At 39.7% G+C, this 17,689-nt stretch overlaps 1 protein-coding gene across 8 annotated transcripts in view; it reads left to right on the top strand.

The window, feature by feature from the left end:
* ptk2aa (protein tyrosine kinase 2aa) overlaps positions 1 to 17,689 on the top strand; it is a 79,725-nt gene that overhangs the window by 36,960 nt on the left and 25,076 nt on the right. For 4 of the 8 annotated variants that reach the window (XM_084739222.1, XM_084739220.1, XM_084739214.1 and 1 more), the window contains 8 exons: positions 2,501 to 2,555; positions 9,717 to 9,857; positions 10,010 to 10,087; positions 10,321 to 10,428; positions 11,721 to 11,838; positions 12,177 to 12,207; positions 14,098 to 14,162; positions 14,537 to 14,623. In XM_084739222.1, the coding sequence (XP_084595348.1) occupies positions 2,501 to 2,555; positions 9,717 to 9,857; positions 10,010 to 10,087; positions 10,321 to 10,428; positions 11,721 to 11,838; positions 12,177 to 12,207; positions 14,098 to 14,162; positions 14,537 to 14,623 (683 nt within the window). The remainder of the gene's footprint in view (positions 1 to 2,500; positions 2,556 to 9,716; positions 9,858 to 10,009; positions 10,088 to 10,320; positions 10,429 to 11,720; positions 11,839 to 12,176; positions 12,208 to 14,097; positions 14,163 to 14,536; positions 14,624 to 17,689) is intronic. The other 4 variants (XM_084739217.1, XM_084739218.1, XM_084739219.1 and 1 more) reach the window with 1 other exon arrangement.

Genomic DNA, 17,689 nt, shown 5'->3' on the forward strand with positions numbered 1-17,689 from the left:
GAAAGCCCACTGTCTCCCCACCGATACCTCTTTGTCCTCTCGGTCTTTGTCCGTCTGTCCGTCCATCTCCCTTCTCTATGCTTTCAAACTCTATTTTTGTCAGAGTTCTTCCTTTCTGTGTTTTTTTTTTTCTCCATCTCCCCCGCGCTGCCTCTCTGATGATTGGAAAAAGATGTTGTGTCATGCATATTTTAAACCAACGAGAGACAGAGAGGGAAAGTGCTGTTGGGGCTTTAATACACCGAGCTGACAGTCGGCTGTCAGCGCTCTGCTTGTTGAGTGTCTGTGGTGGATCGCCGCCCATACATTTTCTCGTCTGGCACTGTTGGCTGTAGTCCGCCCTTATGGATGGTCATTGACCATTTTGAATCGCTGGCAGAGAAACCAGTGAGAGACCTGTATGTTCAGCTTAATAAATCAATGATTTCACCCATTTCTGTTCTACATTACTTCACCTACGCTTTTCCTTCTCGCTCTTCCAATAGCAAAAGACCACAAGTAGATGCCTCATTCTTAAAAAAGTTTTCTGGGAAGCTTTTGTTTCCATTTTTTTGCGTGTTCACTGTGTAGGTTTTGTTAGCAACAGAGTTCTGCAAGAATGAGTCCTAAAATCCAGAAATGAGGTAGCATTTTTACTCTGGCTCCCTCGTCTTGAAATCAGTTTGTTTTTTGAACAAGTTTTTGGTTAGATGCATGAAATAAGGTCCGTGGCTAACATGAGATTAAAAGCTTTTTCACATTTTGTTCAGTGACATAAAATACATCAGTAAATACACTCACTGAAGTCGTGTGACCGTGCTGCAGTTCCTTTATAGCCTTGGCGATGGCATTTTTGCTTCAAAAATCGTTGGAGTGGTGTTCATGTGCCAAAACAATCTTGCTGGACAATCCCATCGGCTTTTTGTTGAGAGAACCAGTGAAAGCTAACTTTCAAGTTGTCCTACAAAAAATTGTCATCTCTTCAGCACTCTATTAATTGGAATTAATGAACTTAGAAGTGCACCACTGGATACTTCAAATTTGTACCAGTTACAAAATGAGATCATTAAATTCTGGACCAAGTGGATCAAATAAGAAAAGCCCTCACAGCCAGTTTTTGTGGTGGTTTCGAACAAATGACCCTGTGATTTTATTTTACTTTAGCAAATCTCATTGATTATCATTTCATTTTTGTTGCAGGCTCCCCCTAAAGTACTTTCCATTGCACCTTTGTACACGCTTTAATGCAAAGGTTCTTACATTTTGTAAAAATCTGTAGAAGACAGAAGAAATTAAAGTGTCCTTGTCCTGATATATGCCTGTAGTATAAACATCTGTCCTAAAATAAATATTTTTTCCCCCAGAAACTTCTTATTATATTACGTTATTTGGAAATTACTGGGAAATTACAGACGAGTTTCATTTTTTCAAGATTGTGTCAACAGATGTTCATTAGTGTGAAAATATAACCAGTTTGTTTTCTTTTTCATTTCCACGCTGTTGTTTAGTTTAGGAGGACAAACTGCTGACTGGTTATTTCTCTTCTGCAGCCACTGAACATATGTGCATGTTGGAGATCAGCTGGCTTTAGTCATCTGTCGTCCTTGTGGTTTGTGAGCTAATGCAAAGTGTGTAATCAGTGGGTCTTTTGTCAGCGCTTGTTCTTTTGAGGTGTGTCATCTTTCAGAGCCCTTTATTTACTGTATCTGTTGCTTGATATAGCTTTGATTTTTCAGAATGAAAGAACAGTCTTAGGGGTGGCATACAGCACATTTTATGAAGTTATTCTTTCATGGACATAATGATGGAAAGCCCCAAGCGAAATGATAGTATTTGCACGTCTCTGTTTGCCCATAGAGGAGAATGTTTTAAGCTGAGGCAAGCTTGGTAGTTTAGAGAACCACAGGGAAGCATCTAAAAGTTTATTTATTGCATTTTTTCTGTGATTTATAACTTACTCAACACCATCTGAACTGAAATCCCAACCCTGTTGTTCACCACACACTATAATAATGCTATAATAATAATTGGAGACTGATATTTGACCTCTGGTGGAGAAATAAGATGATGTAAGCCCTCAGCGTTCACTCACTCTCTCCTCCTCCTCCTGTACTTGTCTTTTCTCCAGAGGAGTTTGAGTCATTAGCTAGCTTCCTGTTTTAGCCCTGCACATCTTTCTTTGTCTCTGCGGTCTCCCTCTTTGTACTCCTCCCTGCGTCTCTATCACTCTCCCTGTTCTCTCTGTTTTCCCTTCAGTCTCGTCTCTTAGGAAAAGATGAGTAGTGCTCCGCAGTCAGCACTTAGTCACAGCTTTCTGTTTCTGTTTTCAGTTTCTCTCGTCTTCAGTTGCCCCTCTGCCTAAATGCATCTGTCTGAAGCTGCTGTTGGTGATTTCTCTGCGGAGGAAAAAAATAATCTGCTGAGATTAGATAAAGTTAAAAGCGCTTGTCAATTAGCATTCCTCGGTGTAATGAGAGCGTAATAAACATGCCTCTGTATCTCTCTCTGTCTCTCTTTTCAGGAAAGACGTTGGTTTGAGGCGTTTTTTCCCAAAAGACCTGTTGGATTCAGTCAAGGTGAGATCAAAAGTTTAACGTGTCGAGTTGCTGAAACAAACACTGCACTCTTAAAATAATGGTCAATAAGAGGGTTTCTGATAAAACTGTCGGGGTAATGCTCGCTCATCATTCAGCAGCTGGTCTGGAGTTGCTCAGTTACCAAAAGTAACCAAACCTTGTTGTTTTATGGGCAGCTCAACAGCGTGACTGAGCCAGTTTTTAAATGTGTGACTTGATGTGTTGTCAGGTTTTGTCTGGTCGGGCTTACAGTGTGTGAAGCAGTCCAAGATTGAGATGAAATCTGGGCCAACTAGAAGTGAAGTTTAGGTGAATTTAGACAAGCAAGAGAAGGATGAGGAAAAACCTACTTTTAATCTGTAAATCAGTGAATGTGATGGATATAGAAACGGTGCGCTAGCTGGAAAGAAAGAACCACCCAGGTGTGTAAAACAAATATAATGATGATCAATGATGTAGCGATGATTTAGTGCTGAAATAAAGAGGAAAGTGTGAGTTCAGTGTTGTGTTGTCGGGTTAGTTTTCCTTTTTCGGCGATGACTTGGTGCAGAGGTTATATCCAGAGAAGTGGTAACTGCAGAAAAGTTCAGACAGCCAGGAAACAAACTGCGGTCATCCTCAACTATTGAGGTAAATCAGACAGACATTTATTGAATAAAAACACACTCACAGGCAGATGATTAGAAATCCGGATGCTTTTATCATCATGTATATTTCTGAAAGCAGAGGGTTGCATGTGGCATTCCACAGGGTAGTTGTATAGGACCTCTCCTCTGTTCTATATTTACAAATGATCTTCTGTCAGTATTAAATGGAACAATAATGATTATGTATATATATATATGCAGATGAGTGCGGTATTTACTTCATGCCTCACTGTAAACAAAAGATTACACTGCAGTCTTCTGCTGTTCTTCAGGTATTCGTCCTGAGTGGCAGGAAACCCCTGTGATTTTCTGAACAAGCAGTGTACATCAGACACAGACATAATCATCTGACTAGACAGGCCAGTTTAGGATATCGTTTACCACCGGGACCCAAGACAAATATCTGCAGATCTGCTGTAATTTACAGAGAATTTACGGAGCCATTACAGGATGGAGCTCTTTCTACTGAAATGTTTTCCATGTTGATAGTTAACAAATCCTCAACACTAGATAAACTCAAACATTAAATTAGTGCTGCAATTACTGATTTATCTGCAGGTTATTTTCACAATTAATCATTTAGTCAGTGCATTTTTTTTAAATGAGGTCTTCGGATTTCTTCTGTTCTAGAAAAATCACTTGATTTGTAGTCGGTGGGTTTTGGTTGCGTACGCCTGTGTGTGACGGCTGGCTGTGCTTGCATAATGAGCAGTGTCTGTGTCAGTGATAAATTTACGGCACGCGTTTATGGGGAGGGTCTTGGTGTGTGTCTGAATGTGTGTGTGTGTGCACGAAGGAAGGGCCCGCTGACCCGAAAAGGTCTTGATGTCAGCAGGCGGGCAGACAGATGCTCTGCTTGGGGACTGAAACTGTGTGTGTGTGTGTGTGTGTGTGTGTGTGACCCTCAGGTCATGTTTAAACCCACTTTCTCTTTGCAACAATGAGGAGGGGGGGGGAGGCGTCAACGTGCGTCTCCTTTTGGGCCCCCCCCCCCCCTTATGTCTGTCAAGCCCTGCTGACTCCCCCCTCATCAGCTGCCCACCTACGAACTTTAACTCCTCTTCCTCTCATTTTCTGCTTCTTTGGCAAACACGACAACACACACTCCTCTTCAGCCCGCTTAATATAAAGATGAAAATGAAGATACACAAAACAAACATCCATAAACTGGCACATCTGACTTCATGGTAGACGTCTGGACTGATGTCATTTAAGAACAGTTTATTAGGGCTTATGAGATATAGAGCTAAATATCATGATAAAATATCTAATTGTGATTATTTTGACTGATTTTGCAATTGCAATATGATTTACAATGTTAGAGGGAATGATCATTTATACACCATTATTCTCATTTTTACTGAAAAATTTATTAAAATAATTATGGTGTGATTTTTGCAGTGATCTGTACCAAATAAAGATGTTTTTCGTGAGTCTTTAGACTGATTTAAAATGGTATTTTCACTTACACTTTTGTGATTTTGATAAAATTTCAAGCCCTAGAGCTAAAGCAATGAGCCAATTAATAGATTGTTTTGACAATCAGTTCATTCTTTAAGTTGTTTTTTAGGCAAAAATGCCAAACATTTTCTGGTTCAAGCTTCTTAATTGTAAGATTTGATAATGCATTGACTATCTTTGAGTGCTGGACTGTTGGCAGGACAAGAAGGTGATGTGAAGGCATCACCTCGAATTTGAGGAAATTGTGATGAGCATCCTTTTTGGACCAAATGATTAATCGATTACTCAAGAAAATAATTGATAATGAAAACGAGACATAGAAGAGTTGGCTGTGCTCATGTTTGAGTATTTTTTATGCCTAATTGTATCCTGTATTAGCGGTTATAAACAGTTATAGTGGTGCTAAGCGAGTGATAAGTGTCTGACACATCTGCTCTTTTATACTTACATGGACGTGTGTTAGAGAGACAGAGAGCGCAGCTGTCATTTACGTTTCTGTGGTTCGCTCTGGTGAAAGAGAATGGTAGTCATTTAATGGGATTATTCTCCCTCAATGGACTCCACTTCCACACACACACACACACACACACACACACACACACACACACACACACACACACACACACACACACACACACACACACACACACACACACACACAGAGCAGATGGCTGTGGTAGTAAACAGTGACTGATGTTAGCAGCGGTCAAAGCGTTATAAAGAGCGGGGTCTGTTCATTCATATCGACAGGCCGGGCGGCAGGTTTACTGAAACTGACCTTTAGAGGCTTCAGAGATCAAAGTTTGAACAAACAGCCCAGCTTGAGCCCCGCAGTCTGTTTCTTACTGAATCACCCTCAACTTTATGAAACGACAGTTAGCACGAAACAATTAGGTGACGCTGCAGTGACACTTATTGTTACATGAAGAAGTGAAACCCAATAATCAATGAAATGTTTGAATAAAACCCTGAAATATTGTGTGGGTGTGCAAGTGATTAAAGTTTGACTCTGTTATTTAATATTCAGTGATATTTTAAATTATATTGTTTAAATATTCTTTAAACTGTTTTTTCAGTGCATGCAGAGTTCAAGTGCTCTTTTCATGTAGAGCAGGTACAGATTTATGTATTATTTTAATGATATCATTTAAAGAGACTGAACAGTTCCCACCATGAGCAAGCACTTGGCGACAGATGTGAGGAGAAACCTCCTTTAAACAGGCAGAAACCTCAAGCTAAACCTCAGCGTACTATTTATCACAGTGGTTCCTGGTTGTGTTTAGTCCAGGTCTCTTATAAGACACCAGTATGCTGCTGAGGATCACTGGGACTGATGACTCAAAAATCATAATAAACCATATATCAAATGTGAGCTAAGTTGAAGCCATGTTAGACTTGGCTCCTGGTTTCACTGTAGAACCATTTAGAGTTATAGTATTAGTGTAGTGTAATTTCAGAGCCCCACTTTCTGCACTGTAAAGAAAAGAAAAACTCATAAACTCACTAGACTTTTAAGTTTTGATTCAATCTCTTTAAGTTTTGAACTAAACTAAACAAAGTTTTGCAGACCTGAGATAATTTGCTCCTCTCTTTTTGATAAACTTGAAGCTTTAGGTTTCAGGTCCACCCCCCAAAAATTGTTCACAGTGAGTTGTGGACCTGATGTGTCATTATTTGGGTGGCTGAAAAATAAATGGTTGCAGTAGTTTGGGGTTTTTCTTGAACTCAAAGATTCAAGTCGGGGTCAAAACTCAAAAATCTCTTGAAGTTAAAGTTTTCTTAACTGTTTGTTTTTTCAGTGTATTATTGTTTAAGAGGCTTTTTTGCCATTAAATATCAAATATCAGTCAGATTTCTAATGTGTGAGCAGGCTGTAACAGTTTCTGTGTCACCTGTGACTGTCAGCACTGTCGCCGTAGTGATGGTCAGCATGGTGATGGGGAGGGTGATAACCACTCGCAGTATTTCCTCTCAGGAAGGGTGGACGCTTTGTACTGACAATATCCCTGTGTGTTTATGTGTGTGTGTGTGTGTGTGTGTGTGTGTGTGTGTGTGTGTGTGTGTGTGTGTGTGTGTGTGTGTGTGTGTGTGAGAGTGTTGTGGAATTCTAGGAATTAACACACTGATCCTATCAAGAGCACGTAGAACACACGAGCGCGTACACATTATATTCTGTCATCGCATGTGTGTTATCACATCTGTTTGAATAACACACACACACACACGTATCTGAACACACAGGAATATTGTAGATAAGTGTGTGTGTGTGTGTGTGTGTGTGTGTGTGTGTGTTTCTTGAGTCCTACAGGCTTAATGAGTAGACTGAAGAATAGATAGTTATGCTTTTGCTTATAAATGAATAGAGCTGCAACGACTAATCGATTAATAACGGACTATTAAATTAATCCCCAACTATTTTGATAATCGATTAATAGTTGTTGTTTTTTTATTTACTCCTTTATGACTGTAAACTGAACATTTTTGGTTTGTGGACAAAACAAGACATTTGTGGACGTTAACTTGGGTTTTTGGAAACAACGTTCGACATTTTTCATTTTATGAACCAAGCAGCTAATTGATGAATGGAGAAAATAATAGACAGATTAATCAATAATGAAAATCATTGTTAGCTGCAGACCTACAAATGAAAAATAAAATAGAAACAGATAGTTCAGACTTAATAATGATCACATGAATGATTCTGTCCTCAAAAATGTGAAAGGTTTAGTACACACACACTGCACTCTGAGAATAAAATGTTTGGGCCTCATTAGACTCACTGGATAATCTGTCAGTTGCTTGTGTTTAATTTGCATTTAAAGTCAATAAATCAGTGCAATTGATTGCTTTTATGTTGTTACTTTAAATATTAAACTGTTCATTTGTTTTGTGTAGAATGACCTTAATGTGCTGAACTAGTCTACTGTAAATCCACACATGCTTTTTTTTTTTAAGCCTGGTCTGTAGTGAACTAAATCTCCTCTAATCTTTATCTTAATCTATATATGGAGAGCTATTTATAGTTTGGGATTGCCTGTGCTGTATGTGGGCTTGTGTGAATCTGTATTTTCACTAAATGTAAAGTGTTTACAGGGTTCGTATGAGCGCTGCAAGTCCTTGAAAATTCTTGAATTTTAAAGCGTTTTTAAGGCATGAAGAGCTTAGATTCTGGATAAAGTGCATGAAACTGCCTGAAATTGTAATTGCATAATAAATCTCTATCTGACTGAAAAGTTTGCACTTTAGATTAAGAAATAAAATAAGTTGTGGAGAGCATAACAGACAGCAACAGGCTGAAATCAAAAAACTTTGTTTTTTACTTCCTTCTTCTTGCAATGAAGAAGTAAAAAATAATTTTGAGTATGAAAATGTAATTTTACCACAGCTGTAGGTTTAGGCCTCAAAATGAACTTTTTTTTCCTCAGTCTCCCTCAACTGTCCTGAATTCTACTTTCAAGTGTCTCAGGCTTGACAACCATTATTCCAAATTTAGCAAAAATGTCAGACATTCGCTGGTTCCAGCTTCTTAAATGTGATGATTTGCTGCTTTTCCTTGTCATTTGTGGCAGTAAATGAACACTCATTGGGTTCTGGATTCTTGGTTGGACCAAAGAAGCAATGTGAAGACATCTTTTCTGGGCTCTAGGAAATAGTGATGAGCATTGTTCAGAATTTTAGACATGTTATAGACTAAATAATTAATTGATTATCATCACTTGCAGCACTAGAAATGGCCATAATCCAGAGTTTTCTTTATTCTTTTTGTCGTTGGTTGAGTCACTGTTTCTTGTTTATTTCTGTTAGATCCAGAAATGGATTATTGCAAACTGTGGTGCAAATGTGAACCTGTTCCTAATTGCTATACGGTGGTGGAAATTTACATATACACACTTATATCTGACATCAGAAATTGCTTTATTTTAAACACCATAGTCATTTTAGTCTGCATGTGACCGTAGCATAGAGCTCATGCCGGTGCCACCTCACATTGAACACTTAATAATTAAAATGATAATTGAAATCAAAAGTTTCTGTACTGTCCTAGAATTGTCCCAGACACCGTATCTTTGTGCCCCAGGTGCTATTCTTACTGTCCCCAGGTTGACGGGACATCTTTGATTTGAAGGTGCTGGAAAAGCTTGAAAATGCTTTAAAGGTTCTTGAATTTGGCTTCAGAAGAGGTCTGTTTATGTGTGTTTAGATAAAGCTGCCCTCGATATTCTTAAAACTGCACATTTGTGCATACATGTGTAAAACACGTCAAGGTCATATGAGGGGGGAGAGGGGTTAAAAGGGTCGTTTTGTTGGCGGTGAATTCCTCTTCATGTAAGCCACAATGCCTTTAGATATACATCAGATGAAGAGGATTACACTGGATATAACGTGTGTGTGTGTGTGTGTGTGTGTGTGTGTGTGTGTGTGTGTGTGTGTGTGTGTGTGTGTGTGTGTGTGTGTGTGTGTGTGTGTGTGTGTGTGTGTGTGTGTGCGTGCGAGAATCCTTACGTCTCGAGTGATGAAGTATAGAGAGGATTGTAAATGACAGAATAATGTTGCTCGATGGATTCTCCTTCTGTCAGCTCCACATCTGTCGACTCTCTGGTGACATAACAGACCTAAAAAAAAAAAAAATCAGGTCTGACCATGTGAGTGTGAGGCCAGCAGAGAAAACACAACTGACACACACACTGGGGAAAAAAAAACTGTATGCATTACATGTCGTGAGATGAAAGTCACACTACAGATGAATGAGGAGGCGGACTGTGGTGTTTAATTGGGTGGTAACTAACAGCATCAATGGCTCTTTGTTAAGATATTGATCTGAACTAAGAGTGCCTCTGCAATGAAGTGCTGAGGTCAATTTGATTGGAACCAGAGTGGCCTATTAGTCAATCAATGTCTCTGTTGCACACAAGCATACAAATACACAGCACCCACACACATCCCATCATGCCTCTCCCACCATCTCCTCGCAGCTACAGATTGTCTGCTCTAACAGCTGCATAATACTTTACATGAAGTCAGTTTTTTTATTGTAATTTTCCTCTCTCCTCAGGCTAAAACTCTTCGTAAGTTGATCCAGCAGACGTTTAAGCAGGTGGCGAATCTCAACGACGAGCAGTGCATCCTCAAGTTCTTGGAGATACTCGCACCGATCTACCGCTATGACAAGGAGTGCTTCAAATGTGCCCTGGGGGTAGGTTTCTTCCTCCCTCGCCGCCACTCCGCTGTGTTAGTTAGTTGTGTTAGGGTGACCCCTTTTGGTGGCATTGGGTCCTGCATGTATCCAAGACACTCTCCAGTCTCTCTTCCTCCTTTAACCGGTGTCTCTCCTCTTCACTCCAACAGTCCAGCTGGGTGATTCAGGTGGAGTTAGCCATCGGGCCAGAGGAGGGGATCAGCTACCTCACTGACAAAGGATCCACGGTGAGCTCCTGTCTAGTCCATGTCATACTGCACAGCCAGGATTAAAATAGGTTATGAATGGATGAATGATTGTAATGCTCTGCATCATAAACATATTTAAACCAAATGTCCAAGCCAAGGTCTCCACGGATAAAATTAGACATAGATATCGCTCATTTGATTATGAATAAATATAAATAAACATAGCAGAGTTTACATGTTTTGTTTTTTTGTATTTCTCTCTCTATCCTCAGCCCACCCATCTAGCCAACTTTAACCAAGTTCAGTCCATCCAGTATTCGGCTATGGAGGAGAAGGACAGGAAAGGGATGCTACAGCTTAACGTAGCTGGAGCTGCTGAGGTACTATGATCCTGTCTGTCTGTGTGTGTGTCTGTGTGTGTGTCTGTGTGTGTGTCTGTCTGTGTGTCTGTCTGTCTGTCTGTCTGTCTGTCTTTCTATTTGTCTAATTGAGGAGCCTCAAACTTAAACTGGCTCAGGGCCACTGATGGTAATGTCATCTTATAGGACAAATACTACCCAAAAAAGCATAATATTTTTCTAAGTCTACTTTTTCATTTACACTAACTAACATATTTCATCACATTTGCATTGGATACAAACTCTTCTGTCCCTTCAAATTTGTTTTTAATACTTCTGATGAAAATGGCCAGCTGAGCATGATCTGGTTTGTCTGGTCTTAATAGAGAAATCTATTGCCTTTTGGTTGTACTACTATACACAGGGGTGACGTAGTGTTATGTGTATGTAAATACTGCCCTCTCCAGACTGTGTGCTGGTAGTGTAGCCTCTTATAATTTGTGGCAGAGCAGTTTTGCATTTTCACAGTAACAACTAAAGCGAGCACAAAAAAAGTGAGTTTGTAACACCTTAATTAATTACCATCACCCCTTCATTTGGGCGCCCGCAAGCACAAACTTTAATTGGCTCCTATGGCTGACACACTGTTAAATAAGTTTTCTAAACTCTATGAAAAGTACAGAAGACTGCAAAGTACATAAAGTTCTCTGACTCTAATGGCATTTTTATTGGTATTTGTTTGGTCATGATGACTGCTTTGGCCTTTAGTGGTTAGTAAAGAACTACCATAAGTTGTGCTCATCATGGTGCGTAGCTCGGTCGGCTCTGTGTGTGTGTGTGTGTGTGTGTGTGTGTGTGTGTGTGTGTGTGTGTGTGTGTGTGTGTGTGTGTGTGTGTGTGTGTGTGTGTGTGTGTGTGTGTGTGTGTGCGTGTCTGACATAGATACAGAGATTAGCTAATGGTTTTCCATGTATAGATTCCATATAATGGCTCCTCTCACAGAGGAAGGGTTCATAACACCCGCTGCTGTATGAGTGGAGTCTTTCAGTTTTATTGGCTTTTATAGTATTGGATTTACACACACACACACACACACACACACACACACACACACACACACACACACACACACACACACACACACACACACACACGCATGCACAAATACTATGAGACAGTGGAGTTTGACATAGTGACGCCGTGACATAAGGAGCAGCTGGAAACCCCCACTGTGCTGTTATGTGTAAGTGTGTGTGTGTCTGTATGATAATGGTTCTTTGTAACATGCCTGTCTGTGTCTGTCTGTGTGTGTTTGTGTGCACGTGTGTGCGCAGCCTCTCACAGTCACAACAGCATCACTGACCATGGCGGAGAACTTGGCTGACTTGATTGATGGTTACTGTCGGCTCATCTCCATGGAAACTCATTCCTTCATCGTCAGAGTTCAGAAAGGTATGAAACTGTAGATCCCTCCTTTCCTGTCCCGCCTCTTTAGGATGGAACAAAAATTATTAAAACAGGTGTGTTCACAGTTTTTGTGCACAAAGATATGCTATCAGAAGAAGTCTTAAGGAAAAACATGAGCTTGTGTTCAGTTCTAATGCTGTATAAGTAATGTGTTATACATTCAGGGAAGTATTTTGTTGTGTCCTTTGCATTGTGTATAACTTCCTGTTTTCCATGTTTATAATGAGTCTTGAAACATTATCAAATCCTGCATGCAGTCTTGTACATTTATTGTGTTTCACACACTCGTTCTGATCCTGTTGATGTGTGTTTCTGTCCTCTAGAGGGAGAGAGAGCGCTGCCTTCAATCCCAAAGTAAGTACCTGTTCTGTTCTTAGTGTTTGAGACTTCAGTAATGTTAATTCTACTGTAACAAACTAGTTTATATCACTGCTATAAGTCATCAGATCTTTAATTTCTATATCTGTTGCTCACAATGATGGTATGTTGGTTGTGAGAGGGGACGTACTGGTAGGTTTACCCGTCCTGTCACAGAAATCAGACATTTCTTAAGAAGTTCAGAAAAATACAGTTTTTACGTTTTTGCATGTTTGATTATAACAGTAAAGTGTTTAATGCATGAGCCTCAGTGCAGCTCTGCTTCTCCTGATCATTACCTTGGAAATCCTTTACGCTGCAGTTCTTCTGAAAATAAAAGGGTTTGAGTAACTCGCCTGTTTAAGAGGAACAGTCACAGGGGCTATTTGACAAGAGTCAGACAGAATCACTTTCCTGAGAATCTGTTGATGCAAAATTACTTCAACCTGCCGCTGGCCCTTAAGTTCCTTTTTCACAGAGTAAGGCATTTTGACATTTCTATTAGGAAACGTCTTTTTTGTAATACTGCCGGCACACCGTGGAGAAACCCTCCATTAAATCCCAAGCTGTCAAACAAAAGAGACTTATAGAGGTGAAGTTGGGCTTTAAAGTTCCTGTACGTGACATTCACTGCCACTCAGTGTTAATTTTGTCCACGAAAATTCTGATGAGTAAGTTTACCTTGTTTTATTTCATGACTAAATTGTGGTGATGAATTTGATGAATTTTATGAACTAAACAATTGGCTTCTCATATACATCAACATATAAAGCTACAATGAAAATAATCATCAGTTGCAGCCCACTTGTTTTATGGTGTGCTCCATTTGAATTGAGAATTCCCAGTTGGAAATTTTAACTGGAACGCCCCCCTGAAGTTGGATCAGCTGTATTGAAAGCTGTTAATTAGCACTCGTGTCTCATTAAATCAGTCGTACACACAGTACCATCTGTGGGCGTGTCGCTACGGTGTTTGTTTGCACAAAAATATGGTGAACGACATCACTATTGAGCACAAGAAAATATTTTAAAAGAACGCAGTCAACTCTCTGGTAAATGAAACATACCATTACATTGACAGAGTATTTCAGTGTGGCCATAAATTAATTACATGAAAATTCAAAAGGCTAATCATTAAAAAAAAAGGTTTTATGCTAAAATGTTTTACCCGTAATTCATTAATTTAATCCTTTTCTCTTAAAAACTGAGAAAAACTTAACTGGGACAACAAATACATTCTGTTTTTTTTTCCAAAATGCACCTTTATAGTGTTTTTGCCTGCAGAGATTTAAAAATGATTTTAAAGGAAACGTCAGTACCTTTTTTTTTTTTTTTTTTTTTTTTTTGTAGCATAGAGTTGATTGTGGTTGCTCATCTGTGATCACAGTAGCCTGGACGTTGTCTGTTCACATTTCACTGTCAGCTGACGAAAATTCAAACACCAACGTTTTGCTTACTTTTGGTCATTTCAGCTCAAATCTCTCTCTGTTTTTTTTTTCTTCCCCTTTCTCCCGCTGTCTCTGGTCAAATAAGGAGATAAGTTTAGGAGCCAAATATTTTCCACTTAGGGTTTTTAAACACTTGGGCAGTCTCCTCCTCTTTCTCTCGGTCTCTCACACTAAAGTTTCTCTCTGCTCGCTGCGTCTGTCTTTTTCTCTCTGCCTGTTGTGGTCTGTGATGTAAAGATTGTAGTAGAGCTCAGATGACACAGACGGAGAGACCGCAGCAAAGGCAGAGAGCGAGGGTTAGTTTACTGAAGCTCTTTCAGTGAGACTCATATGTATGTTTAAGAGGCTTCGATTTAACCTGCGTGTGTTTGGTTTGTTATTATGTGTGTCAACCGCTTTGATAAATGTGCTGTTTTTTCACTTTTGTCCTCTTCTTCTAGAGTGTCCAATAATGAGAAGAAGTTAGAAGCGGTCAGGAGTGGAGTGAGAGCCATCTCTGTCTCAGGTAGGACAGAAGTCATGCACACACACACACACACACACACACACACACACACACACACACACACACACACACACGAGAGTCGACTGGTGTAGGAGTCTGATAGCTCCCTCGGCTTCAGATACTGTCTTCTTTCTGTCTTTTCCGTTTCCTCCAACATCTGTTTTTTTTTCTCCGTCTCATTGTTCTCCTCTCTGTTGGGACTGCCGCTCCCTCCCTCCCTCCCTCTCTCTCTCTCATCCCGTCCTCTCTGTTCCTGCTTTTCTTTTGTTTACTTCCTCTCTCACATCTCCCCTCCATTCACTCTGTTTTCTTTTTTTTTTTTTCTTTCTTTTCCTCACACACTCTGGTCTTCTTTCCCGCCTGATTGGCTGCAGACCTAGTGACATCGACACCTCCTAAGCCAACCAAGGCGCGGCGTTTCCTCCTCCCCTTTGTCTTCTGTTCAGATTCGCCGCCCAATGGTACCCTCGGCTCTCATTGGACAATTAATGGAGGAGCGCATCCACAAAATTGTGATGTGGCGGAATAAAATGTCTGATTTGATGATCGTGTAACGGACAAAAACTAACCTGTTGATGAAATCTAACATAAAATGAGACAAAAAATATGGGAGTTGTTTTAAAAGTATGATTTTGTCTTCTTTGATTGATTTATAGCACCAGTTTGGTCAAGAAAAAGGTTAAAAAATAAACTTTCTAAATATTGACATGTTTTGGCAGCTTTTTTAAAAAGAAATCCCCTATTTTTAATGTTAAATTTAAACAATATTGAGGTTTAATCACTTTTATCTGTTGCATCACAATCTAGCTGTGTTTTTTTTTAGAGATGCTCTCCTCTATTAAACTGTCTTTGTCTTGTCTTTATCCCTCTTTGTCCTGGTTGCTTTGACTAATTCAGTCTTACACACACACAAACACACATGCGCAGACTCGTGCTTCAACCACAATAACTGCTTGTGTGTTTCTGCTTATAACCAAGCCAATTCTATTTAAATAAGACTGGAAAACAAACGGGAGAGACCGAACTGTGCAGTACTTTCTAACTAAAATGTATCTATATAAAACTTGAGGCTTGTGTGTGTTTGTGTGCAAAGACGGACATTTTTCTCTTTGCAAAATACTTTCATTCAACAGAATTTGACTGAAAGTAGTCGGGACTGACCCACAGAGTAAAACAGTTCTCTGGAGTCTCAGTTCAGCTCATGCCTTGCAGCTGAGGTCACAGTTTGGTTATTTTTAATCATTATTTTCAGTGTTTTATGTCAGTTAATTCAAAAGGGCAGAGCTTAATTCATGGCAGGGTGGCCACGTGGTTAGAAAGATCATTCTTCCATTAAAATGATCTGAGTTTAACCTCTAAGTATCTGCCTTGTTAAAGTGTTTTCAAACAGAGATGTAGTTCTGTCTTTTGAATTACTTATCGTCCTGAACCAAGATGGACATGCTGAATGGCTCAGCACACGTCCTCGTGTCTCCATCTATGGCTTTGGCAGCTTTCCTCAGTAGCTCAGAGAGAGCAATGGATCTGGACAGCAGCTGGTTTGTTGTTGAAACTTTAACAAACGATCCAAACTTTTTCTGCCGGAGGCTCCAAACATGACACGCAGGCACGGTCCACATCCTACTTTTAGAATTTCAGATTGCACTGTGAACTACTATATGACGACTCCACAGCTGCTTTAATGATAACTTTAATTGTATAGCATTTTTTTTTAAAACACTAAGTCAACAAAGTGCTTCACAGGATTAAAATGCAAGAGTTACTACAATAAAAAATGACAATACAAACAACAATAAGGACATCAAGTCAATTAAGGAAGAGAAGACATTTTTAAGAAGGTAAATGAAAAGAAAGGGAGGAAAATAAATTCTAAAAAATACTTTAAAACAGATAAAAAGCCTCACTAACCAAGTATGTTTAAAGATTTGTCTTAGAAACCTAAATTGTATCAATAAACTTCAAATTAGTTGAGCCACAGTAACTGAAAGCTTGACCTTTGTTCTTTGTCCGAATCAGAGGAACCAGTAGAACTTTGTTTCACGCACAGCAGTTTCTTCTCTCAGAGTTTATGGAAATCATCTGTGGTGAAGTGGGACAACTAGGACCCCTTTTCCATACACATGTGCTGTCCTGGTTTGACTCAGTTTGACTTTGCACAGCAAGGATTTGCACCTCCATAACAAAAGAGCTACCCAATATCCAGCTCAAGTTTAGCGGCTATAAAACAGCGAACAAATACTCCGAGAAATTATTCACAATAAAAGTCCTGTGCTTTTATTATGAAGCAACTAAATCAGGAAATGTTTGCTTTTCATCAGCAGTAACTTGACATGACTCCTATCAGCTGAATTAAATATGAAACAGTAAAATGAATCAGATACCTGAAAGTACGAAAAGCAACATAGGAGAGAAACTAAACTTCAAACCACAGAGATTCAGTTAGAAGCTACAAAAGTACTGACAGCACACACAAGCTCACTCTCGCAGCACACGTTTGTTTGAATGGAGAAGGGGGGGTTGTCGCAGGTTGGCCGCAGTCTGTGAGATGTCACCGCGGCCCGCTCAGAGGCGGGTCAGGCTCACTTTGACCCCTCTTTAAAGAACGTCCATCTCGGGCGTGACTTGACTCAGCTCGGCACCTTTAAACTGGTCATGTAAATGCAAATCAGCGCAGCACGTTTTAACTGAGAGCGGACAAACGCACCAGCGGAAAAGCCCCATAACTTCAGCTAAATCTCAGGTTTCCAGTAACATCCATGTCAACGACAGCCGTGGTCGGAGGCATCATGTTATTGGGTTGTCTGTTGTGATGTCTCAAGAAAGCCTTGAAGGAATTTCTTCAAATTTCAAACAGGACCAGCTGAAGGGAATTTCTTAAAATCTGGCACAAATGTTCACTTGGACTCAAGGACAAATTGTCAAAGGTCAGACATGTTTTTGGCCATAACTCTTAATTTCATGCACTAATTATGACAGAAATGTCTAATAGGATAAAATGATGAAGTGATGACATTTTATATCCAAAAGGTCAAAGGTCAACTTCACTGTGACATCGTAATGTTCAGCTCTCTATCAGTCCTCTGTCCTCCTCTGTAAAAAATAGTCTCTAAGTGAAAACGGCATGTTTCTCACTGAAAGTTATTCACTGGAATTAGTGTGTCAATTTTGTCAAAAAATACACTTAATAACTTTTATGAAATTCCTTCGAGGTCTTCATGACATATTACTTGACTCTGGACAGACATGGTTATAAACTGCACCTTAAGTGGTTGTCAGAGGCATACAACCACGAGGTAGAAATTCTAGTTTCTAGATATGTCAGAAACTTTGATCAAGCAAAGAGTGTTGAGGATCTAACTCTGCTCACTGTTTACATTATATCACTGCACCGTTTCACCACTTTAAACTCCTCTGTCTGCTAACCAACTCACAAATATTTGCAGCTTGACACAGACGTCTTACTCTTCATTGAAACCATGCAGGACTTTCTTGCATTACTTCATTTCACCCACGTGTGTCTGCTCAGC

The sequence above is a fragment of the Lutjanus erythropterus genome, chromosome 16, assembly GCF_056507025.1.
Source record: "Lutjanus erythropterus isolate fLutEry1 chromosome 16, fLutEry1.hap2, whole genome shotgun sequence".
NCBI lineage: Eukaryota > Metazoa > Chordata > Actinopteri > Lutjaniformes > Lutjanidae > Lutjanus > Lutjanus erythropterus.